The sequence below is a fragment of the Heterodontus francisci genome, chromosome 12 (assembly GCF_036365525.1).
Source record: "Heterodontus francisci isolate sHetFra1 chromosome 12, sHetFra1.hap1, whole genome shotgun sequence".
NCBI lineage: Eukaryota > Metazoa > Chordata > Chondrichthyes > Heterodontiformes > Heterodontidae > Heterodontus > Heterodontus francisci.
The window spans coordinates 26,598,858-26,625,662 of record NC_090382.1 but is presented as its reverse complement, the minus strand read 5'-3'; the positions used below and the strand labels follow the sequence as shown (position 1 = coordinate 26,625,662).

General features: G+C 43.7%; 1 protein-coding gene across 2 annotated transcripts in view; it reads right to left on the bottom strand.

Moving 5' to 3' along the window:
* The window catches only part of LOC137375787 (dedicator of cytokinesis protein 2-like), a 690,449-nt gene that overhangs the window by 62,305 nt on the left and 601,339 nt on the right, over positions 1-26,805 (bottom strand). For both annotated transcript variants that reach the window (XM_068043220.1, XM_068043218.1), the window contains exons 41-42: positions 7,309-7,450; positions 2,470-2,551 (exon numbers count right to left, since the gene is read on the bottom strand). In XM_068043220.1, coding sequence (XP_067899321.1) covers positions 2,470-2,551; positions 7,309-7,450 — 224 coding nt within the window. The remainder of the gene's footprint in view (positions 1-2,469; positions 2,552-7,308; positions 7,451-26,805) is intronic.

Genomic DNA, 26,805 nt, shown 5'->3' with positions numbered 1-26,805 from the left:
TACTTGTTGACAGATATAAATGACTTGGATATTGGAATAGAGAGTAACATTTCAAAATTTGCCACTGATACCAAACGTGGAGGAGTGGCATTCAGTGAGGATGATACAAATCGACTACAACAGGACATAGATAGCTAGCAGAATGGGTAGAAAAGTGGCAAATGGAATTTAATAGAGAGAAGTGTGAGGTGATGCATTTTGGCAGAAGAGATGGGGAGAGGCCATATAGACTCAATGGCAAAGTTCTAATGAGTGTGCAGGGGCAGAGGGACCTGGGGATTTATGTGCATAGATCTTTGAAGGTTGCAGTACATATTGAGAGAGTGGTCAGCAAAGCATATGGGATCTTGGACATCATAAATATAAGCATTGAGTACAAAAGCAGGGAAGTAATGCTGAACCCTTATAAAGCTCTGGTTAGGCCACAACCAGAATATTGTGTCCAGTTTTAGTCACCACACTTTAGGAAGAATGTGAGGGTCCTTGAGAGGGTGCAGAGGAGATTTACCAGAATGGTTCCAGGAATAGGGGATTTTAGCTACAAGGTTAGATTGGAGAAGCTGGGGTTGTTCTCCTTGGTGCAAAGCAGATTGAGGGGAGATTTGATAGAGGTGTACAAGATTTTGACAGGTTTAGATAAGTTAGAGAAAGAAAAACTGTCCCCATTAGCTGATGATACAGGACTACGGGACAAAGATTTAAGGTTTTGGTTAAGAAATGCAGGAGGGATGTGAGGACGAACTTTTTTACGCAGCATGTGGTAATGACCTGGAACTCGGTGCCAACGAGGGTAGTGGAAGCAGGGACAATCAATGATTTCAAAAGGAAATTAGATGGGCACTTGTAGGAAATAAACTTGCAGGGCTATGGGGATCAAGCAATGGATTGGAATTGACTGGATTGCTTTACTGAGAGCCGGCATGGACTTGATGGGCCGAATGGCCTTCTTCTGTGCCAGAAATGACTCTATGACACTAAGCTAGGTTTGTGAGTCCCTAAAGCATTACTGCTTTTGATCAATTTTCAAGGTGATTGCAGATTGTCGAGTTAAGATGTCATTGAAAGTAAGGAAGATATTCATACAGAACCCTTTCATGATCTCTGAATGCCTCAAAGTGCTTTACAGCCAATTAAATACTTTTGAAGTCACTGTAGTAATGTAGGAAACAAAGTAGCCAATTTGCGCAAAGCAAGCTCTCACAAATAGCACTGAAATAAATAACTAAATCATGTGTTTTCAGTGCTGGTTGAGGGATAAACGTTGGCCAGGACACCGAGCGGAACTCCCTGCTCTTCTTCCAAATATTTTATGCCCATCTGAGAGGGCAAAGCAGATCTTGATTTACAGTCTCATTTGAAAGGCAGCACTTCCAACAATGCAGCACCCACTCAGTCCTGTACTGGCGTGTCAGCCTAGATTATGGACCAAATAAATGACTTCAATAGTGCTGTTATTCTTCATGCCTGAGTGCCTGCAGGAATGGTGTAATAGCCAGATCACAAACCAGAGCTAGTTTATAAATTTTGAGCTTTTTCACTCACAAAGGCAAGGGATGAATGTTGGAGAATGGAACATTTCAGGAAACCCATTCATTAGCAATTGGCCCAAATCAGGGAAAGCACGGCTATGTGCAGAATAGTTTCCTCTACATTGCAACAACAATTCACCTCAACCCCAACACAACAGCTTCCTCTATTTAGTGAATGGGGCCCCTCTGTCTTTGCCTACTGCTGGTATATAAACACTGCCTTCTAATAACATGCCCTTGTTGCTTCTCAGCAGACAGTAAGTGAAGAGGGAGAATCCCAACTCTGGTGTCATCCCACAATTAGATTAGATTAGATTAGAGATACAGCACTGAAACAGGCCCTTCGGCCCACCGAGTCTGTGCCGACCATCAGCCACCCATTTATACTAATCCCATATTCCTACCAAACATCCCCACCTGTCCCTATATTTCCCTACCACCTACCTATACTAGTGACAATTTATAATGGCCAATTTACCTACCAACCTGCAAGTCTTTTGGCTTGTGGGAGGAAACCGGAGCACCCGGAGAAAACCCACGCAGACACAGGGAGAACTTGCAAACTCCACACAGGCAGTACCCAGAATCGAACCCGGGTCCCTGGAGCTGTGAGGCTGTAGTGCTAACCACTACGCCACTGTGCCGCCCAATTAGAAAGGATATAAATGGAGCTTCAGAGAAATGAGAACCAGCGAGTCTGTCAAGACAGTGTTATCAGCATTGGACCAATGGTCAGGACAAGAAGCATGATCAAAAAGAATGAGTCAGGTCACAAACCATTTAAATATGTAGACCCCCTGAGGACGAGCATAAACCGAAATGAGTGCTTCTCAATCCAAATGAATGGCGGCTAAGAGGGCTGGCCACAGGTAAGGCGGAGATAGGCCACAAGTTTCCCTGCACCATATTAAGAGCACCATTGAATTGATGTTATACATACTTCATGACTTGGTCCGGCACTGGCTTGTTCTTGAAGCGGGATGGTTCCTCTAGGACTGGCTGGACAGTGAAACACTGAATGACTGTATGAGAGTCAGGTTAAGGATGTAGTAAGTAATATGTAAACTGCCGTAGTTAGTGTGCCTCATCATTCCTGTTCAGGAGGTTGGGGAAAAGCATTAGTGGACAAGTTATTATGTGTATGTGATCTAGCGGGACTCCAGCTTATGGTTAAGGGTTGTAGTAGTGAGAGAGACCTAATTTCAGGGCCTGATTCCAGGTAATGAATTTGATGTTTAAAAAATCCTATCAGATCAGGTTTTTGTAACTAGAAGTTACTGTGTGCAATATTACTTCTCCCAGTATATGAGGACATATATACCTTCTCTACAAAATGACCTAGAAACCAAATGGCCAGCTGCTGACTCTTCTCGGGAGGTAAACTGGGTGCCTTTGTGGTCAAGTTGGCTGGCAATAAAAAAAATGGAACTGAGTCAACCCACAGTGGGCAAATATGATAGTAGGCATGTGGGTAGTTCTCCAGGGCACCATTGGTAATTGGGCAACCAGGCTGGCTCACTCGTGGAATCTGGCGGGGTAATGTTGTCACTGGGGGCTGGGACCTTCACACTCACTACTGCAACAGGTAACACTATAAGCCAATGCTGAAGGAGTAAAATGTCCTAGTTAGACAAGCAGTGAGATGCTTTTTAGTGCAATATGCTGGTAATCTGCACTGTTTAGGTGGGTTAAACTCAGGCAGGATCCCTGTGTTCACTTTGAGGGGAAGGAGTTCCTTCATTTCAACTCTGCTAAACTGTGTCTGGCATCATTGGACTTTAGAAAATGAGATGGATCCATTTGGTGGTTGTGTACTTTAAATTCTGCAGTCATTTTGTTCTCTGTGGATTTCTCTGTAGTTTGGGTTGGAGACACTTAAATGTTGTAGAGTTGATCTTATAGAGGTAAATAAGCCTCTTCCATTCCAGGTTGAAAAGCCTATTTGTCTGTAGCCTTGTAACTCAGACCTCTGATACTGCGGATCAGCCTTGTGGCTTTTATCTGCACTGCCTCCAATACTCGAACATCTCACTTCTTGATCAGAACTAGATGCAGTGCCCTGACTAGACCTCTATAAAGTTGGATTATTACCTCCTCTGATATATATTCTACTGTTTTGACTATGTAGTTCAATATTCTATTGGCTTTATTGATTGCTGCTCTTCATTGGTTGGACATGTTTAGTATTGAGTTCAATAAGACTCCTCAGTCTCTCTTTCAGCTTCACCCTCAATTATTTAAACGTGATATATAGAGCGTGAAGCTGCCCTTTTTCCTTCCTATGTGCAATACTTTACATTTGTTTGTATTAAATTTTATCTTCCATTGTTTTGCCTGATAAATTATTCTTCTCCAACTCATTCTGAAATTTCGGACCTGCCTTTTCCCATTTTATTGCTCCTCCTTGTTTGGTATAATTTTCAAATCTGTACATGTTGTATTGAGTTCTGAATTCAGGTCACTGATGTAAATTAGAAACAGTAATGGTTCCAAAACCAAGGCCTGAGGTATCCTACTCAATGCTTCCCCACCCCACTCGAACAGAACTCCTCTAATAAGTAGTCATGCTCTACTCTTCAACCAGTTTCTTGTCTATGCCCAGGCTTTATCCTGAATCTCCATAGCTTCAAATTTAATTGTAGCTTTTCATGTGGAACTTTTAGGAAGTTGAAATATTTTGTAAGGCTTACCACAGTGCACTTGGGTTTCACTTCCTCAAAGAAATCAAGGAGGTTAATGAGGCAGGATTTTCCACTTCTGAATCTATGTTGACTGCTGCTAACTGGGTTATTGTTGTGCAGGTTTACTTATGATAAACAGTTATTTACATGTACTGTCATCTATTTTTAAACATAGACACTGCGTTAACCTCTTTCCAATCATGTGGTACCTCTTCAGTGTCCAATGACTCCCTAATAATGATTGCCAATGGTTTACAACTCTCCTCCCTTGTATTTCTTAGCAGTCTGAGATAAACACCATCTATCCTTAGTGCTTTGTTTATTTTGAGGCCATTTAGGACGTCCAAAACTTGCATTTCACTGATGACGACATCATTGGTTGTACTTGAGATACCTATATCTGGTGAGGGAATCTGCTCATGTGTTTGCTCAAGTAATAGTGTGTTTCAATCTCACAAGAGCACCCTCCAACTGCAGAAGTATGACATTTCTATTTCCTACTCCAGCCGACCCCATGGCTGTTATGAATATGACTCCCAAATGTACATGGTGGGATGATGACATTTGGAATTACTATGGATGGGGTAGCCTGCTTTGGACCTCTGACACTGTGCTCTTTGGTCAATCATTAGTAAACAAAGCACTGGGGTTCCTTTTGAGATAGAATTGAAAAACAGAGAATTTATGTTAAGACTTGGAGTATTGTCCACAGTTCTGGTCACCTTATTATGAAAAGAAGATAGAGACGCGGAAGAAGGTGCAAAAAAGATTTGCAAAGATGATACCAGAACTGAGAAGAGAAAAGAAAAAGCTGCGGGGTGACCTGGTAGAAGTCTTTAAGATTATGAAAGAGATTGATAGGGTAGACATAGGGAAAATGTTTCCATTTCTGAAGAAAATAAAAATAGTGGAAGGGCCATAAATATACGATAGTCACTAATAAAACAAATAGAGAAGTCAGGTGAAACATCTTCTTCCAGAGAGTAGTTATAATGTCAGAAAAAGTAGTAGAGATGAATAGCATAGATGCACTTAAGGGGAAGCTAGACAAACACATGAGGTAGAAAGGAATAGATTATGCTGATAGATTTAGATGAAGTGGGATGGGAAGAGAGCATAAGCACCAGCATGGACCAGTTGCATCAAATATTATGATACTATTATGAACATTCTATGTATTTAGGAGGGACAAACCACTTGAAGGTCACCACTGTCTAATTTTTCCATCTTAATGTCTCCTCTCACTCCCTCAAGCAAACAGAGGGGGAACTACAGCCTTTGCTTGATGTCATGCTATTAGCTAAACTGGGAAGCTGAGCCAAATAGCAACCCGGACCGGCCTCTTCAAACTGCACAGTTAGTGCCAGCAAACCACTCACCAGTCATTATTATTGCAGAATTCCCAAAACAGCAGAGCTCTTCCAAGTCATTAAGCAGCCTGGTTACTACTCAGCTAGTTACAACTAACTGGAATTTAACAGGCATTAAATGGAAACCTTTGACAAACCCCACCCCCCACACACTACCACCCCTTACATGTAGATAGCACTGCAACAAGTCATTGGATAAATTATAAAGGCTCAGATCAATTTCCTTTGGTCCAATTTGTTACAGTTTCTCTCTGATTCTACCACCATGCTGACCTGTTTCTCTTTTAGTCTGCTGTCATTGGTATTTTTGTTAGGGCCACAATCTCAACCAATGTCTTGGCTGATGGCTGCTCTCTGAAATACTGCACAGAGTGAATGACACACAGCTCTGTACCTGCAGTTCCCTTCAAGGTTGAAGGGCTGATTTCAAACACCCCCACTGTGAGGATTGCCCAGTGGAAAGGCAGGCACCTCCCCACTGCAAGTGAAAATACGCATTAAGACCAAGAGGTCCCTCTTAATAGGCTCTGGGTTTTTTCATTTACTGTACGGAAGATGGAATATTCCTGTATCCTAATAACACTCCCTTGCTACAACCTTTCTCAAGTGGAAGGATGCTGAATCCCGGTTTGGTCAATATCTCAAAACCTGCAGGTGACAAGGCTGCCAAGGGTGATAACTAATGGGGAAGGAGGCTGAAAAAGGGCCTCAGTACTATTGATTTGGTCAGTCTTGCAGTCTTTACTATTTCCTCTTCACATGGAAGGGGCAAGAGTCTTTGACATTATGCTGGTACAGCTCACTGCAGTGGAATGGCACAATGAATGTTACACAGAATCTGGAGCACAGAAACAGGCCATTCTGTACAACTGGCCCATGGCGGTGTTTATACTTCTTATGACTCTCCTACTTAATTCCCTCTACCTACCTTGCAAACACCCGCACCACCATATCACTTTCCTGCCTTTTCCCTCATGTATGCATCAAGCCTCCCCTTAAATACCTTAATGTTATCTGTTAGAACCACTCCATGTGGCAGTGAGTTTCAAATTCTCTGTGTAAAATTTTTTTTTGCTTTGTTAGCGGCTATCTTATATTTACAGCCCCTTGTCTGGACTGACTCACAAGTGCAAACAGTTTCTCCATATCCATGGCAAGCTGCTGTTTACTGTAATGCCAGCGCTGGCCCTCCTATTAATGCCCTAGCTGCGACAGGTTGAGTCAATAATACCCCAGGGACTGAACTTGGGACCTTCCTAATCTGTGTGCAGCGGTCACCCTACATGGCAATGCATATACATGCTGAACCCTCACAGCAGCTCTCCTGAGTTCATTTGCCTAAAGAAGGCAGAGTCAACTTTGCAAGGTTGCACTCCAGCATGGAGTCCAACTAACAGGAGCAGAATCACATGAAGAAGGTGGCGTATTTAAGTCGCAGAGCTTCAGATTTTCTGTTAGTTAAGAGGGAATCACTGGAAAACTGGCAGTGTCGTGGATCCAGCCGGCTGACCTCCTCACCAGATCAGGTGCTCCCATTGGGGGAGGTCCTTTCACCGGGTACTTCGGTTCACAAAATCTATCACAACATAGTTGAGCAATTACCTCAATAGTGTTGACCAAAACAGACATGTGAACATCTCTCCCCAAAAATAGTTAATCTCAGGCGAAGGAACAGATTGTAATCCACCTACTGATGCCACTTATATCACCGCCAATACCAAAGGATACACTGTCCAGGGGAGTTTTTGATGCTGCTTGAAGGAGGTGACGTCGTGTTCATTCTCTCTGCATTTGGAAACTCAGTCATCAACTGTCCTTGAAAATCTTCTCTCCGCTCATACTCCTTCCCCCGGTAGATGAACACCTTGTTCTGTTATTAAAGACAAAAAGAGACATTTCTTTAGCCTGTCTTTTTGTTGCTTAGTCATGAGAAATGGGTTTGGTCAGTCTCAATGCAGTTCCTAGTGGATGTGAGGTACACAGCAGAGACTCTTAATGTGCAGTTAACAAGCGTTACATCGACAATCTCACAAACAGGATCTTCAGTAATAAAAACAAGAAATGCTGGAAATACTCAACAGGTCTGGCAGCATCTGTGCAGAGAGAAATAAAGTTAACGTTACAGGTCAGCGACCCTTCTTCAGAACTGATAAATATTAGAAATGTAAAAGGTTTTAAGCAAGTAAAGCAGGAGTGGGGCAAGAGATAACAAAGGTGAAGGTGTTCATAGGACAGGGTCACAGAGAATAACTGACCAGAAGGTCATGGAACAAAGGCAAATGGTATGTTAATGGTGTGCTGAAAGACAAAGCGTTAGAACAGAGAGGGTGTGAATGACTGAAAAGCACGAGCACTCCAAGCACAACATAAAAAAACACATTTTTAAAAAAGTAAGCACAGTGGAAACAAACTAAACAAACTGAAAACCTAAAACAAAATAACCAAATAAAAAAGGAAAAAGAAAAAAAGAAAAATTAACTAAGTATAAAATGGGGGGCCCGTCATGCTCTGAAATTACTGAACTCAATGTTCAGTCCGGCAGGCTGTAGTGTGCCTAATCGGTAAACGAGATGCTGCTCCTCGAGCTTGCATTGATGTTTGTTAGAACACTGCAGCAATCCCAGGACATGAGAGCAGGGGGGTGTGTTGAAATGGCCAGCAACCGGAAGCTCGGGGTCATGCTTACGGACTGAGCGGAGGTGTTCCGCAAAGCAGTCACCCAATCTGTGTTTGGTCTCCCCAATATAAAGGAGACCACATTATGAGCAGGGAATACAGTATACTAAAATTGAAAGAAGTACAAGTAAATCGCTGTTTCACCTGAAAGGAGTGTTTGGGGCTTTGAATAGTGAGGAGAGAGGAGGTAAATGGGCAGGCATTACACCTCCTGTGTCTGCAGGGGAGGTGCCATGGGAAGGGGACGAGGTGGTGGGGGAAATGGAGGAGTGGACGAGGGTGTCGCGAAGGGAATGATCCCTTCGGAATGCTGACGGGGGAGGGGAAGATGCGTTTGGTAGTGGCATCACACTGCATGTGGCGGAAGTGGCAGAGGATGATCCTTTGGATCTGGAGTCTGGTGGGGTGGAAAGTGAGGACAAGGGGAACCCTGTCGTGGTTCTGGGATGGAGGGGGAGGGGTGAGGGTAGAGGTGCGGGAAATGGGCCGGACAAGGTTGAGGGCCCTGTCAACCACAGTGGGAGGGAATCCTCGGTTGAGGAAAAAGGAAGACATATCGGAAGCACTGTCATGGAAGGTAGCATCATCAGAGCAGATGCGTCAGAGATGGAGAAACTGGGGGAATGGAATGGAGTCCTTACAGGAGGCAGGGTGTGAGGAAGTGTAGTCGAGGTAGCTGTGGGAGTCGGTGGGCTTATAATGAATATTCGTAGACAGCCTATCTCCAGAAATGGAGACAGAGAAGTCGAGGAAGGGAAGGGAAGTGTCGGAGATGGACCATGTGAAGGTGAGAGAAGGGTGGCAATTAGAAGCAAAGTTAATAACGTTTTCTAGTTCCGGGTGGGAGCAGGAAACGGCACTGATACAGTCATCAATGTAGAGGATCTACAGGATGGCTAAGGTGGGAATGTAGAAAAATGTCTCATTTGCACAGTAAAAGAGTTTACATTTATATAACACCTTTCATAACCTCAGGATGTTCCCAAAATGCTTCACAGCCAATGAAATGTAGCTGCTACTGGATATAGGCAAATACAGCATTCAATTGGCACACAGCAAGATCCCACAAATAGCAATAAATGACCAATTAAACTTTTTAAACAATGTTTTTAATATTGATAAGGACAGCGAAAGTCTATTTCCTGTGATTGAGAAATCTTCTACTAAATCTCCACTTAGCATTTTCTGCAGCAATGGAAATTGTTCTAGCATCTTGAGTGTGCTCAGAATTGTACTGATCCCTTGCTGGCACCATCCTACTAAATGTACACTCTATGCTCTCTATGGCTTCAATGGCCTTTCTATAATGGGATACTAAAAACTATGCACTTATTTGAATTGCAGATTAAACATTGTCTTGTACAAGTGCATTATTTCTTTGCTCTTGTACTGCATGGAGAAAACAAAAATAATTGGAGGAAATCAACAGTAAACTGATCCAATTTGCATTAACTAAGTATCTGCAATACACAAATTATGTCAGTAATTAATTACCAAGTAATATCAAATCAAATCAAACTTATCTGTCAGCTAGTTAATACTAGACCTCAAGTGATTCAATTGATTCTAAATATAAATTACTGATAATTAATAAATAAATGAAGGTTGGAGGTGCAGTTTGTGTGTGTGTATGTGGGAGTTTGTGGATAGTGAGCTGTTTGGATTGCTATATCTGCAGTAAATGTCTCTGGCTTGTGATATTCTGGCTCAGAATCTTTGAGCTGGTGTGTGAAATAGAGACACTCTGACTCATAAGGCAGGGGGAATGAGTTTTTTGGATAGTTTTCTCCAGAAAACAGTCACACCTCCGAGGAAAACACAAGTGCAGGAAGTGGAGAGTGTGACTGTTTGTCAGCACAGAAAGGGCAACCAAGGGGAGATAGAGAAGGCACTGATCCTGTTCAATAGGTACAATGAACTTGCTGCCTGTGAGGATAAAGATGCAGGCTGCGGGGTAGACAGCCAGGATACTAACCATGTCACCATGGAGCAGGAGGAAGTCCAAGTGGGGAAAGAGCAGAATAGAAAGATTGTAATCTAGGGGATTCAATAATTTGGAGAATAGATTATGTCCTCTTCTGTCACAACCGAGAGTCCAGAGGATATGTTGCTTACCTGGAGCAAATGTAAATGATATCTCAGAGCATCCAGACAGGAATTTGGAAAGGGAGGGGGGAGGTCCATGTTGAAACCAATGGCATAAGGAAGAAAAGAGAACAGGTCCCACGAAACGAATAGGAACCAAATTAAAGCAACAGGACTGCACGGGTGGTAATTGGCATTGTTAATTTGCAAAGGGTTAGGCTGATCAGAGAGGAAAATGTGTAGTTGAAAGATTGGTATAGTAAGGAGAGGTTCCCTTTCATGGGTCAAAGGCACCAACACTGGGGCAGAAAGGAGCTATACCACTGGGACAGACTCCACCGAAACCCAAGTGGGAGCAGTGTCCTGGCAGAAAGGATGTATAGGGCTGTGAATAGAACTTTAAACTAGTAAAATGTGAAGAGGGATCTGTTGAAAATAATGTAAGTCAAAAAACAAAAGAAATAGGAGATGAGAGTGAAGGTCAGATCAAGGTAAGGAACAAAGTAACATAAAAGATCAATTTACAAATATAGTTATGAAACAGGAGTATAAAAGGACTGTTGAAGCTAAAGTGAATGGAACAATGCACACAGCAATGCAGACAGCATCCAAAATAAAACAAGGGAACAGCAGGCAATAATCTGTGAAGAACCAGATGTAGTCGGAATCACTGAAAGGTAGCTGCATAAAGAACAGGATTAGCAACTAAATATTGTAGGTTACAGACAATCAGATAGGGTAGGCAAGAAAAGAGACGGGGAAGTGGTGAGCTCTTTGTATTAATTATGGATAACACAAAGGCAGTAGAAAAAAGGGATATAACTAACAAGATTAGAAACAGCATCTATGTGAATTGAAATATAAAACAAGGGATTAATCATGCTACTAGGCATATACTACAGACCACCTAATAGTGAAAAGGAGGTAGAGGAAGAAATGTGTGAACAAATAAGTGAAATGAGTAATGAGTAAAGGCAATAAAATAATAATCATGGGAGATCTTAACTACCTCCAATAAAATAGTTCTGGAGGACTGGCAGACAGCTAATGTGATTCCGCTATATAAAAATGGAAATTGAACAAGAACAGGGAACTATAAGCTAACTAGCTTAACGCTGGCCATAGGAAAGATAATTAGATCCTTACTCAAAGATGCAATAGAAAACCATCTAGAACCTGAAGATATAATAGAGTAGTCAGCACAGATTCCAGAAAGGAAAGTTATGCCTGACCAACCTTATTGAATTCTTTGAAGAAGTAACAGAAAGAGTAGATAAGAATGTTGTGATAGACATAATATACTTGGATTTCCATAAAGCTTTGATAAGGTACCGCATTGTAGTCTAATGACTAAGGTCAGAATATGTGGAGTCAGGGGACAAGTAGCAGAATAGATAGCAAGCTGACTATGAAACAGAAAAGAGAGAGTAGGATTTAAAGTTACTCAGATTGGCAAATGGTGGGAACTGGTGTTCCACAAGGATCGGTGCAGGACCACTGCCGTTCAACATTTTCATAAACAATTTGGACTCAGGAATCAGAAGCACAATTTCAAAATTTGCAGAGGACACCAAACTGGGGGTGTGTAGTCAATGCAGAAGAAGATTATAATAAAATACATGAAAGTATTAATAAACTTCAAAATGGATGTGCATTTGGCAAATGAATTTCAATAATAAGTGGAAGGGAATAAATTTTTTGTAGACAGAATAAGAAGGCGACATACATCCTGGAAAATAAATATCTAATTGGAATAGAGGAACAGAGGGACCTGGGGGTAGAGATACTCAGATTATAATAAATAGAGGCAAAGGTTAATAAGGGTACAAATTAAACAAACAAAGCACTGGTGTTCATTTCTAGATGGAAAAAATTGAAAAACAGAAAAGTTGTGCTAAATTTGTATAGAACCCTGGTTAGACTACACTTGGAGTACTGTGATCTGTTCTGGTCTCCATATTTAAAAAACAATATAGAGACACTGGGGAAGATGCAAAAAAGATTTACTAGAATGATACAAGTACTGAGAGGTAACACCTACTAAGAAAGAGTGAACAGGCTGGAGATCTTTTCCCAAGAAAATAAGTGACGGGGTGATCTGATAAAGATCTTCAAGATTATGGAAGGTTTTGAGAGGGTAGATGTAGAGAACATGTTTCTATTTGCAGGTGACACCAGAACTAGGGGGCCATAAATATAAGATACTTGCTAATAGGAAATTCAAGGGAAACCCCTTTACCCAGAGAGTGGTTAGAATGTGGGACTTGCTACCACAGGGAGTAGATGAAATGAATAGCACAGATGTATTTAAGGAGATACTAGATAAGTCCATGAGGGAGAAAAGAAGGATATGTTTACGGGGTTAGATGAAGAGTGGTGGAAAGACCCTTGTGTGCAGCACGAATTGGCACGAGCCTGTTGGGCCGAATGACCTGTTTTTGTGCTGAAGGTACTTATAACTATTTGATAATACTTTGGATGCCCCTGATAAAATCTAAAGTGCTGCTGTGAGTCATTCATCTCAAATTGGCTGCACAATTTACCTATATAGCAGTAACTGCACTTCAAAAGTCATTTGAAATGTCACTAAGAGAGTGAGGAGAGAGATTAAGAAAAATGTCTTTACAAATGAGTTGGTATATGGAACATTTTACAATAGGAATGATTGAGACACGGCAATGCCTGCTTTGCATTGAAGTGGCAGCCCTGATTGTGTTCAAGGCTATGTAATCTTTCTTGTTTCCAAAGTCTTCTAACACAAAGGCAATAGAACCAAGCTAACAGCTACTTGGAGGACTGTGCATAGTTCTGTTCTCCATATTACAAAAAGGATAAAGAGGCACTGAAGAAGGTGCAAAAAAAGATTTGCAAGGAAGATACCAGAAATGAGGAGGTTATACCTATCAGGAAAGACTAAACAGGATTAAACCGCAAGCAATAGCTGAGGTGAATAGCATAGATTTATTTAAGGGGAAGGTAGATATACACATGAAGGAGAAAGGAATAAAATAGGGTTAGATGAAGAAGGGTTGGAGGAGGCTCACGTGGAGCATAAACACCGGCATGAACCAAATGACCTGTTTCTATGGTGTACATTCTATGTAATTCCATGTCAAATTGACCTTGACAGTCACTTCAACCTGCCAGTTGCCTGGCCTTCCACCACTCTGGCCTATCAATGTGCCTGGCCCATCACCAACCTGCCTATTACCACTCCATTTGAGGTTGACCAACTTGACACGGAACAGCAGTCAATGTTGTGCTCCTTCTGCTCTGTATGACTCAATTCTACACAAGGCAGTGCAATACTAAATGAACCATTTGGGATCCCCATGACTTGGGCTATTGAGAGAGTCGTTGTAAAAATAAATTGTACCTGACATACAGAACGATGTGCAGTCTCATTATAAATAAAGACCACATCACCACAACCCATTGTTGTATTGAACTGCCTCTAATTTTTGAAAATATTGCAATTATACAAATACTTTTCCAGTTGAGGCTTGAGCAACATTTACACTTACAATTTGATTTGGAGGCCGAAGTTAATTCAGTTGAAGTTTCTACACAGGAAAAGCCATTTAGAATTAGAATTAGAACATTACAGCGCAGTACAGGCCCTTCGGCCCTCGATGTTGCGCCGACCTGTGAAACCATCTGACCTACACTATTCCATTTTCATCCATATGTCTATCCAATGACCACTTAAATGCCCTTAAAGTTGGCGAATCTACTACTGCTGCAGGCAGGGCGTTCCACGCCCTTACTACTCTCTGAGTAAAGAAACTACCTCTCACATCTGTCCTATATCTATCACCCCTCAACTTGAAGCTATGTCCCCTCGTGTTTGCCATCACCATCCGAGGAAAAAGACGCTCACTATCCACCCTATCTAACCCTCTGATTATCTTATATGTCTCTATTAAGTCACCTCTCCTCCTCCTTCTCTCCAACGAAAACAACCTCAAGTCCCTCAGCCTTTCCTCGTAAGACCTTCCCTCCATACCAGGCAACATCCTAGTAAATCTCCTCTGCACCCTTTCCATAGTTTCCACATCCTTCCTATAATGCGGTGACCAGAACTGCACGCAATACTCCAGGTGCGGTCTCACCAGAGTTTTGTACAGCTGCAGCATGACCTCGTGGCTCCGAAACTCGACCCCCCTACTAATAAAAGCTAACACACCATATGCCTTCTTAACAGCCCTATTAACCTGGTTAGCAACCTTCAGGGATTTATGCACCTGGACACCAAGATCTCTCTGTTCATCTACACTACCAAGAATCTTCCCATTAGCCCAGTACTCTGCATTCCTGTTACTCCTTCCAAAGTGAATCACCTCACACTTTTCCGCATTAAACTCCATTTGCCATCTCTCAGCCCAGCTCTGCAGCCTACCTATGTCCCTCTGTACCCTACAACGTCCTTCGGCACTATCCACAACAATTTAGCATCATCAAAAAATGGGATGTGTGTTAGAACCTGGTTTTATTGCATCTCTTCTGCATTACCAAATGTCAACTCTGTTGTGGATCCTGGCTGACATAGAAAAGTGAAAGATTCACCTCCAGTAGGTATACTTTGAATCCAGCTAGGATTGACAAGTCTCTCAGACAGTCACCATGACAACAATGATGCTTTATTAGTGCTGTTATTTTGGAGGAGTGTCGCTGAGTACAAGCACCCGGTTCTACCAGCCTTCTGCCCAGCCTCTTGGAAACTGATGTTGACACAAAGCCAAAATGATGTCTTCTGCAGTTGAGTTAATCTTCTCTTGTTCTGGACTTCCCAGTGGACTGAGCTTGTTTGGTATGTTAACATGATCGGATAATAATGTGAATGCCATGTACTTATTGTCAGCCAAGGCTCAGTGGGCAGCACACTTGATTCTGAGTCAGAAGTTGTGGGTTCAAACCCACTTCAGAAACTTAAACGCATAAACTTGACACCTCAGTGCAGTACTGAGGGAGTGCTACACTGTCCAGGAGGCTGTCTTTCGGATGAGACATTAAACCAAGGTTCCAGTTGCTCTCATGTGAATGTTAAAGATCCCATGGCACTATTTTGAAGAAGGAGATGGAAGTTATCCCTGCTGTCCTGGCTGCTATTATCCCTCAACCAACATCACTGAAACAGATTATCTGGTCAGCATTATATTGCTATTTGTCGGAGCTTGCTGAGTACAAATTGGCTGCCATGTTCCCGATACTACAAAAGTTTTAAAAAGTATTTCATTGGCAATAAAGCACTTTGTGATGCCCTGAGATCATGAAATGTGCTATAGAAATACAACTCTTTTTCTTTCATATGGTAAGAGTCTTCTTCTTCTTTGGCCTCCTTGTCTCGTGAGACAATGGGTAAGCGCCTGGAGGTGGTCAGTGGTTTGTGAAGCAGCGCCTGGAGTGGCTAAAAGGCCAATTCTAGAGTGACAGACTCTTCCACAGGCGCTGCAAATAAAATTGGTTGCCGGGGCTGTTACACAGTTGGCTCTCTCCTTGCACTTCTGTCTTTTTTCCTGCCAACTGCTAACTCTCTTTATCTCGCCACTCTTTAGCCCCGCCTTTATGGCGGTCTGCCAGCTCTGGAGATCACTGGCAACTGACTCCCACGACTTGTGGTCAATGTCACAGGACTTCATGTCACGTTTGCAGAAGTCTTTACAGCAGAGACATGGATACCAGTGACGAGCTCGCTATACAATACATCCTTGAGGATCCTGCCATCTTCCATGCAACTCATATGGCCAAGCCATCTCAAGCGCCACTGGCTCAGTAGGGTGTATATGCTGGGGATGTTGGACGCCTCGAGGACTTCTGTGTTGGAGATATGGTCCTGCCACCTGATGCCAAGGATTCTCCAAAGGCAGCGAAGATGGAATGAGTTGAGACGTCGCTCTTGGCTCATATACGTTGTCCAGGCCTTGCTGCCGTAGAGCAAGGTACTGAGGACACAGGCTTGAAACACTCGGACTTTTGTGTTCCGTGTCAGTGCTCCATTTTCCCACACCCTCTTGGCTAGTCTGGACATAGCAGCGGACGCCTTTCCCATGCGCTTGTTGAATTCTGCATCGAAAGACAGTTTACTGGTGATAGTTGAGCCTTGGTAGGTGAACTCTTGAACCACTTCCAGAGCATGGTCGCCGATATTGATGGATGGAGCATTTCTGACGTCCTGGGCCATGATGTTCGTTTTCTTGAGGCTGATGGTTAGGCCAAATTCGTTGCAGGCAGCTGCAATCCTCTCGATGAGTCTCTGCAGACACTCTTCAGTGTGGGATGTTAATGCAGCATCGTCAGCAAAGAGGAGTTCCCTGATGAGGACCTTCCATACTTTGGTCTTTGCTCTTAGACGGGCAAGGTTGAACAACCTGCCATCTGATCTTGTGTGGAGGAAAATTCCTTCTTCTGAAGATTTGAACGCATGTGAGAACAGCAGTGAGAAGAAGATCCCAAACAGTGTGGGTGCGAGAACACAGCCCTTTTTTACGCAACTCAAGATAAGAAAGGGGTCTGATCAGGCACCGCAATGCTGAATTGTGCCTTTCATATTGTCATGGAATGAGGTGATGATACTTAGTAGCTTTGGTGGACATCCGATCTTTTCTAGTAGTCTGAAGAGACCATGTCTGCTGACGAGGTCAAAGGCTTTGGTGAGATCTATGAAAGCAACGTAGAGGGGCATCTGTTATTCGCGGCATTTCTCCTGTAGCTGGCGAAGGGAGAACAGCATGTCAATGGTGGATTTTTATTTTTTATTTTTTTTTAATTTAGAGATACAGCACTGAAACAGGCCCTTCGGCCCACCGAGTCTGTGCCGACCATCAACCACCCATTTATACTAATCCTACACTAATCCCATATTCCTACCACATCCCCAACTGTCCCTATATTCCCCTACCACCTACCTATACACGGGGCAATTTATAATGGCCAATTTACCTATCAACCTCTTATCTCTCTGCTCGAAAGCCGCACTGTGCCTCAGGCTAGACTCGCTCAGCCAACTTCTCGAGTCTGTTTAAAACGACTAGAGCGAAGATGTTTCCCACTATGCTGAGCAGGGAGATTCCACGGTAGTTGTTTCAGTCACCATGGTCACCCTTGTTCTTATAGAGGGTGATGATATTGCCATCACGCATGTCCTGTGGTACTGCTCCCTCATCCCAGCACAGGCAAAGCAGTTCAGGGAATGCTGAGAGTATAGCAGGCTTGGCACTCTTGATTATTTCAGGGGTAATGCCATCCTTCCTAGGAGTTTTTCCACTGGCTAGAGAATCGATGGCATTACTGAGTTCCGATTTTGTTGGCTCTTCGTCCAGCTCATCCATGACTGGCAGAGACTGGCTGCCTTGAGGGCGGTATCAGTGATAACATTTTCCCTGGAGTACAGTTCTACGTAGTGCTCCACCCAGGGGTCCATTTGCTTGCGTTGGTCAGTGATCATTTCCCCCGATTTAGACTTGAGGGGGGGTGATCTTCTTGATGGTTGGCCCAAAAGCTCTCTTAATGCCATCATACATTCCTCTGATGTTTTCGGTGTCGGAGGCCAGCTGAATACGACTGCATAGGTGTTGCCATAAGAGTACCAACACGTTAACAAGATGTGTAGAATTTTATGGAACAAAAGCAGGCCACTCCACCCATCAAGTCTGTGCCTGTGTTCTTCTCCACAAGAAGGCTGGTATTGACCAACTGGGCACCTTGTGAGGTGTCATGCATGAAATACTAGTCCAGAAATCATGGGTCCTCAGGCTCTGATATTCCATAAATCCATTTAAATAAAGAAGCAATGTACATTTATATCATGACTTTCACAACATCTCAAAGAGCTTCAGAATTTGAAGCTTTGGAAGTACAGTCACTGTGGTAATGTAGGCAAAATTGCAGTCAAAATTGCACAAAGCAAGATCCCACAAGCAGCAGTAGGATGCAACTGACCAGATAATCTGATTTTGCTGATGCTGCTTGAGGGATAAATGCTGGCTATGAAATTGGGAGAATTCTGTTCTTCTCCAAATGGTGCCATGGGATCTTTTATGTCCATTGAGAGTGCAGATAGATCTCAGTTCAATATCTCATGCAAAAGACAACACATGTGACAGTTCAGTACTCCCTCAGTACTACGTGAAGTGTCGGCCTAGATTATGCACTCAAGTCTCTTGCCTGGGTGCTTGAACCCATGGCCTTCTGACTTATGGAAGAGGGCTACCAACTGAGCCAAGGCTATAACCTAGGTCAATGTAAAATCTGGGGGTGAGGAACAGGAGTTTCCAATGAGTGCTCCTTGCAAGTGCCACTCCTTGCCAGGAAATCCCGGTTGGTGAATCAGCCCAGAGATGTCACCTTCTTGCCTCAGCCAAGTTCTTCAATCCTGTCGATGAAACTCTGGCTCAACAGGTCCTTTCCATGGTATGTCTGGAGATTGGATGATAAGTCTGATTGGAGGAATGAAGACGCCGCTAAAAAATAATCGAGATTGGCACTTGAGTACAGTACTGAGGCATCATCTTCAGATGAGGTATTAAACTGAGGCTCAGTCTGCCTGTTCAACTAATGTGGCACACATTGAAAAGTGATGTGTCCTAGTCAACATTCCAGCCTCAACCAACATGACACAAAAATAGATATTCACTTCATTTTCTATTTGTGGGACCTTGTTGTGTCCTGATTGGCTTTATCTTTGCTTACAAAGCCACAGTGACTGCACTTCAGACTTAATCCACTGGCTATGAAGTTTTGAAACATTCTAACGATGTGGTAAGACGCTACAGAAATGTAAATTATTCCTTTTCTTGCCACTGTCATTCATGAGAGGTGTATGATCGGGCCAGACTTTGTTGTAAAAATAACGGTGAGGCTAACAACACTCACGATTATTTATTCTGAAGTTAGACAGGCGATTGCAGATGTGCAGTTAAACCCAAAAATCCAAAAGTTGCTGTCTGTGATGTGCCACTCTGCCACAAAGTGAGCTACTGCCTGTTCCAGCCCCTGCCTCTTGATGCTCTTAGCTGAGTTTCCTGGGGGTCCATGGGTGGGACTAGCTGAGTTGCTTTTGCAGAGACCCAGCACGGACACAATGGGCCAAATGGCCTCCTTCTGCTTCGTAACCATTCTATGATTCCATGACGTTCTGTAAAAGTGGCATCTCATCATCTGGCTCCCCATTCAAATGTACATAAATGACCTGAAAATCCTGTACTGATGACACACATATGGAGTAAACTCGCCACAGAAAATTAGGGTTTGTCCGTTTCGGTTTACTTTTTAATGGTGTGTTAAGTCTTAATTACTGCCAAAGAACCTTTCTCAGCTGATGAATCAGCACTCCTCCATATTGAACACCACTTGGAAGAAGCACTGAGGGCAGCAAGGAAATAGAATGTTCTCTGACTGGGGGACTTCAACGACTGAGCCAGCCGAGTCCTGTAAGAAATAGCAGCATCTCTGTCTAAATACAAAGTACCACCTGACCTGTCTTGAAATTTCTAACATAATAGAATGAACCAGCTTACTGTAAAATTATTTAAATTAAAATTAGGTCTTTAAAAATTATGAAGCGTCTTGATCACAGAGAAAATCTTTTCACTTGTGGGGGAAATCAATAGGGAATTTTGGAGAAACATCTTTAACCAAAAGAGTGGTAAGAATGTGGAAATCTCTACCACAAGGAGTTGTTGAGATGAATAATATAGATGCATTTAAGAAGAATCTAGATATTCACGTAAGGAAGGAAGGAATAGAAGGGATGGTGACAGAGTGAGATGAAGAGGGGTAGGAGGAGGCTCATGTGGAGCATAAGCACTGGCATAGACCAGTTGGGTCAAATAGCCTGTTTTTGTGCTGTAGATTATATGCCATTCTCTGTACTATCACTCGAAAATTCTTGAAGCATATTTCAGGTCTTTCTCTGCCTCTTGAGCAAATTTACTTCGTAAAACAAAGCTCCTGATTGGTCAAGTTTTTCTTTCGTTTCCACAAACTATACACAACGAACAGCTGGGAGGACTGTCAGATGATAAGCTCCCAATCTTCTGCCCAGTACTACACTTCTCTGCAGAAAGGAAGTAAGGACTCCATGGTGAATTTACAAAAGTAATGATTGTAAGGCAAGAAAGACATTACAAGCCTCTATAAATTATGCTTCCTGGCACTATGCAGCTCAGTTAAAATCAAACTTGCCAAACAAGAGTCCAAGGGCTAATAGTTGTGTTTTTTAGAAGATGATGTAAATTATAACTGAGAGAAGCATTCACACTGCCACTGATTGGGGCAGGAATTGGCTCTTAACAGGCTATCAGACCAGTATTTTGTTCACAGGAGATTGACTCAAAAGAAATGCACAGTCACTGTTCTTTGCCTCATTCCTTCTATATATATAGGGCCCTACCAAATTCACGGTCAAATTTTTACAAATTTCAGGGTCACGACATTTTAAGAATCATGAATTTCACAATTTCATGAATTTAAATCGTAAATTTCATGGTGTCTCAACAAACCATGAAAATGATCTAATTAAAACAAAAAAAAAGACAAGGGAGGTTTCTGGTTTCAAATGCATACTCAAAAACTATTGTAAAAAGCTGAGTATAAACACGTTACATTCTTTATTCACTGACGTCAGTATATCACCATCAGCCTGCAGAATTTGGCTTCCAAATTCTTTCACTCTATTTGCTGCAGTAATGGATGTGGCCGTTTTTGATTTGCTCATTCTGGCATTCTCACTTGTCCGTTAATACTTGAGACTGCTTCCCTCAAAACTGCACCGAACACCCTCCCTCATCTACCAACCAGCGAGGTGAGCCTTGTGTCAATCGATAAAACGCAACATTGACGTTCGCAACATGCCCAGCAATCAGTGAGGTGAGATTTGTGTCAATGAATGAAATGCACAAAGTTCGCAAAATAGCCAATTTCACAGAGGATCTGAGATTTCACGGTCTGTGACATATTTTTCATGGCTGTGAATTTGGTAGGGCCCTACTTATATGAGTGTCACCCTGACTGTCATCTCTGAGACCGAAGGTTGTAGATTCAACCCCCACCTACAGACATCAACCTCACAATGCAGGTGGACCATTCAGCGTAGCCCTGAGGGAGTGCTACACTATCAGAGATACGATTTCGTGGAACAGAAGTTTGCCTTCTTAGGGAGACATAAAATATCCCACAGCACTTTTCAAAGAAAAGCAGGGAATTCTCCCAGTATACTGGCCAATACTTATCCCTCAACCAACATCCCTAAAGAAATAGATCATCTGGTCATTATCACATTGCTGTTTGTGGGAACAAGCTGGGCTGAATCTTCTGTGTCTGCGGGCGAAAGAAACGGCAGCCCGCCTGTGTGGGCCACATGTCGCGAATCCACTGCAATCTTCCGTGTGGCAGCTCATTTAAATAGCGGGCGGGCGGGCCCCCCCACCCCCACCCCCCCACCCCCACCCCCCCACCCCCACCCCCCCAATCACATGGAGAGGGCAGGCTGTCCGTCCCCAGCAATGGCATCAGCTGCCTATGCGCAGACGCTGATGTCATTTTGAAAAGGCTGTCAGCCATACTATGAAGTTGAAATATTTAAAGGTACAGTAAATTTTAAAAATGAAGACATTTCTTCTGCCCCTCTCCGACCCCTCACAACAGCCATAAAATTAATTATTTGCCCCTTCCTCCCTGCAAAATGCTTACCTTGTCAATCTGACCTTCCCCCCCACCCCCCAAAACTGCACAAACTTTAACATACAACCCTTCCCACCATCCCCTACACCCATGCCGTTAATTTGACCCCATTCTCTTCATTATCTCCTCCCCCCTCCCACCAGTGTGGCGCCTCGTTTCCCCAAACAAGGATCCGAAGGCGCGGGAGTGCCGGCCACTGGGCCGAAGGTCACAGTGGAACATCAGGTGGCGACGTATCATCAATTCATGCATTTAAATTTATTTAAATATTCAAATGGGGGTCCCGTCGCCGAGTGGCGGGGGGACCGCCACGAGGTCTCATCGCCGCTGGTAATATCGGGCCGGACCTTCCCAGCATCAGGGTGTGTGGCAGCCCTCTTCCGAAGGCATCTTCAGGCCCCCGCACCCCCGTCACGGACTCCAAAGCCTGGAGGAGAACAAAATCCAACCCGCTGTTGCAAATTGGCTGCTGGATATATTGCATTACAAGTGACTGCACTTCAATAGTACTTTGTTGGCTGCAAAGCACTTTGGGACATCCTAAGGTCTTGAAAGGCACTATAGAAATGCAGGTGATGAACAGAAAGAAAGCTTTGATTCATGACATTAGAAGCCGCTGTTACATTTTCTCTCTTTGCAACTAGCTTGACAATCCAAGCTGGAACTGATAAAAGCTGTTGCACAAGGGAAAGAGCATTGCAACCTTTGGATTAAGTACAATGAAGCAAATCCGCAATCAACACAGGGATCAGTTTAGAAAAACAGCAAGGAATTAAACTTTGCAACCTTTCATAGCACAAACAAAAAAGTTCCTATTAGAGGCAAGAGGTGAAAAGTACAGTTAACAAAGGATTAAGACTCGGGATAAATGAAATGTGACTGAGAACTGTTCAGAATGCATCTGTTTGAATAATGCATTTCTACCAGAATTCCCAATTCCTACTTACAGCCATGTAAAATTATAATTTTCTTCCCCCCTCCAGTTATCTCTCCTTCTCTGTTCTCTGTGCTCTGAGGATAAGTGATGCTTGTGATGGTGAATGAAACAGCTTTCTGCACCTTTTTATATTCATTAGTCACCACAAGTACACCCAGGTTGGGTGCAGCACGGCATAGATTTTAGGTACTGAACTCTCTCAGTAAATACTGTGTTACTGAAGGAAAATCCTCTCCATTTCTCACACCAGCCTCTTTAACTGTGTCAAAGTTATAGACTCTTATAGCATAGCAGGAGGCCATTCGGCTCATCATGGCTGTGCCAGCTCATTGAAAGAACTAATCAATTAGTCCCACACCCTGCTCTTTCCCCAGAGCCCTGCAATTTTTCCTTTTCAAGTATACATGCAAAGAGCGAGGCCATGTTCTTTGGGAACTGGGCTGACTGATCCTTTGTCCCCTTCACTGTCAGGTCAGACTACCTGAAGGTGCTGGTGATATGGTTTGGAAGGGCCAGGGCATGCGTCAAAAACTGGAAGGAGTGTGTAGCCATGGTAAAACAGAAACTGGGCATGTGGGAGCAGCATTCTCTCTCCATTGCGGATAAGAACCTGGTCATCAGGTGCAAGGCGCTCTCGTTGTTACAGGCCCATACCCCACCTCTGTGCCATGGTGGTCACCCAAGCCATTTCCCGCTTTATCTGAAGATCAAAAATGGACCATGTCTGCAAAGATACGATGTTCAAACCTCTGGATAAAGGGGGAAAAAACGTACCCAACGTCTCTCGCATCCTGATGGCCACCTTTGCGTGCGGCTGCATCAAACTGTGCGTAGAACCCCAGTACGCAAACACCAAGTGTCACTACGTGCAGAGGTTCTATCTATCCCCGGTGTTGCGAAGGATTCTGGCCACATTGCTGTGGAACGCTCCATTCAGTTGGAACGTGCCCTACCACCTATCCTTCTTGGAAAAGTTTGTGCAGAAAATACCTTTGACCACAAGACCATCAGGCAGTGGTCAGCACGGAATGTCCTTAAGGCCCTGCAGGAAAAGGAAATGGTGGATCCTGTCGGATGGCTCCCCGAGCAGACTGTCAAAGTTATTTGGCAGAAGGCTTCATTGCCAGAACTTTCAAATAAGCACCAAGATATAGCTTGGCTAGTGGTGAGAAGGGCCCTCCCCATCATATTCTTCCTGCACTCCAGAAATCTCTCCGCCTCCGCACGCTGCCCTCGAGGTGGCTGTGGTGGGAAAGAGACCATCGTCTACCTCCTTCTAGAATGTGCCTTTGCAAAGCAGGTGTGGAAAGAGATGCAGTGTTTTTTGTCGAGTTGCATCCCGAGCAGCTCTGCAACACAGGACTCTGTGCTCTACAGTCTGTTCCCAGAGACGCACACCGAGATAAACATCAATTGCTGCTGGAGGAACATCAACTTGGTGAAAGACGCTCTTTGGTCTGCCCAAACCTTGCTGGTCTTCCAGTGCAAAGAGTTGTCCACGATCGAGTGTCGCAGACTGGCACATTCCAAGGTCCAGGACCAGGTGCTGAGGGACGCACTAAAGCTTTGGGCAACCGCTGCAAAGGCTCGATGAAGAAAGGCTACTGCGTAAGGCCCTCCTGCCATAGTTTACCGAAGGGCTGGAACCTGAGTAAAAACCCCTCAGGCTGTATGCACCAAAAATATTTTTGCTGGGTAATGCAAATGTACATTGCATATAAAATGGAATGGCAAGAGTACATTTCAGATCACAACTCAATGCATAAAAAAATTCTCCTCTCTGGCTTTTTTGCCAATTATCTTAAATCTGTGTTCACTGGTTACCAACCCTCCTACAAATTGAAACAATTTCTTCCTATCTACTCTATCAAATCCCTTTAAAATTTTAAATACCTCTATTCAATATTCTTTTAACCTTCCCTTCAATCCCAGCTTCTCTGGGCTCTCTGCACAACTGAAGTCTCTCAACCCTGATACCATTCCAGCAAAGCTCCTCTGCACCCTCTCCAAGGATTGAACTGTGGACAGTTTTGTGTTGTGAATCTACATCCACTTGGGATGAAATTAAAATAGCGACACACACACTCTGGCCTGGATAATAAGAGAGATGAATTGTGTACACTGGGGGAAGGGTGGGCATGGACTTTCGGACAGGATGGGGGTGGGGGGGGAGTCTCGATCCTGGGGTTCTTTGTATGGGATTGGGGGCTGGGGGAAGCATTCCTGTGTCTCCTGGTCCACAAGCAATGCTGTAAAGGCATTACCTTCTTCCCTAAACTGTCCTTTAGCTGTTGTGTCTTCCAAGGCAGGGAAACCCAGCCAGCCACTGTTAAACTTACAAAGCAGCTTAAATCAGAGGCTTTCAGTCTAATTTAAATATTTAAATTGCAAAACTGCCTTCTCAGAGCAGGTTGGCTGCCAACCCCTTGTGCAGCCTCCGTAAAACCTAGAATTTGCAGGCTGCGGTTGGGTTTCAGATTTTAAAATTTTAACATCTGACTCGACCCCAATCCATCTGTTTTTGGTGCTTAAAATTCACCCCTCATGCCTTAACTGAAGATGAGGTTAAAAGAGATCCATCAGCATGCTGAAGTACAGGCTAGAAATTACACTACTGCATAAATACATAACACATACTACATTTGTCTCTCCACTATTTCAATGGAGATGCTAACCTTGTGGAAATAAATTATATTCTCTGGCCTGCAAGATATGCCATTGACTGTCGATAAAAATGGATTCAGGTTTGAAGTGGTGATGGAGAATTAGCTAAATTGCTGACAATGAATGAAAACCTTTCCTCCTAGCCCTGTCCATTTGATTACTGATTCATGAATAGCTGGAATTTTCGTGACAGGAACCTGACACCTGGAACATTTCCGAGTCCTGACCCCATGCTGTGTCAGCATGCTATTTTGAAATTCCATCTCGTTAATTGGTCTGGGTGTGAGTCCAGCACCCAATTTGAGGCACCAGAGGTGTCTTGGTGGTGGGGCCTCGTCACTGAGGGCAATTTTAAAAGGCAAGCCAAGACTGGGCTTGCTATTGCTTTCAGCGATGTAGCACCGGGGTGATTGGATGGCCTCTGTGAGCATGGGACTGCGTCCCTGGGTGGGCAGCACAACATTTCTCTGCTGCTTCTGTGAAGGCACTCAGTCATGCAGTGTTACAGAGGAGAGAGCTGTTCTTCCCAGCTTCAGGAAGGAGAAGTTTTTTTTTATTCGTTCATGGGATGTAGGCTTCGCTGGCTACCCAGCATTTATTGCCCATCCCTAATTGCCCTTGTGAAGCTGCCTTGTTGAAATGCTGCAGTCCATGTGGGGTAGATACACCCACAGTGTTGTTAGGAAGGGAGTTCCAGGATTTTAACCCAGTGACAGTGAAGGAATGGCAATTTAGTTCCAGGTCAGGATGGTGTGTGGCTTGGAGGGGAACTTGCAAGTGGTGGTGTTCCCATGCATCTGCTGCCCTTGTCCTTCTAGTTGGTAGAGGTCGCGGGTTTGGAAGGTGCTGTCGAAGGAGCCTTGGTGAGTTGCTGCAGTGCATCTTGAAGATGGTACACACTGCTGCCACTGTGCATCTGTGGTGAAGGGAGTGAATGTTGAATGTTTGTAGATGGGGTGTCAATCAAGCGGACTGCTTTGTCCTGGATGGTGCTGAGCTTCTTGAGTGCTGTTGGAGCTGCACCCATCCAGGCAAGTGGCGAGCATTCCATCACACTCTTGACTTGTGCCTTGTAGATAGTGGACAGGCTTTGGGGAGTCAGGAGGTGAGTTACTCGCCACAGAATTCCCAGCCTCTGACCTGCTCTTATAACCACAGCCTTTATGTCACTGCTCCAGTTCAGT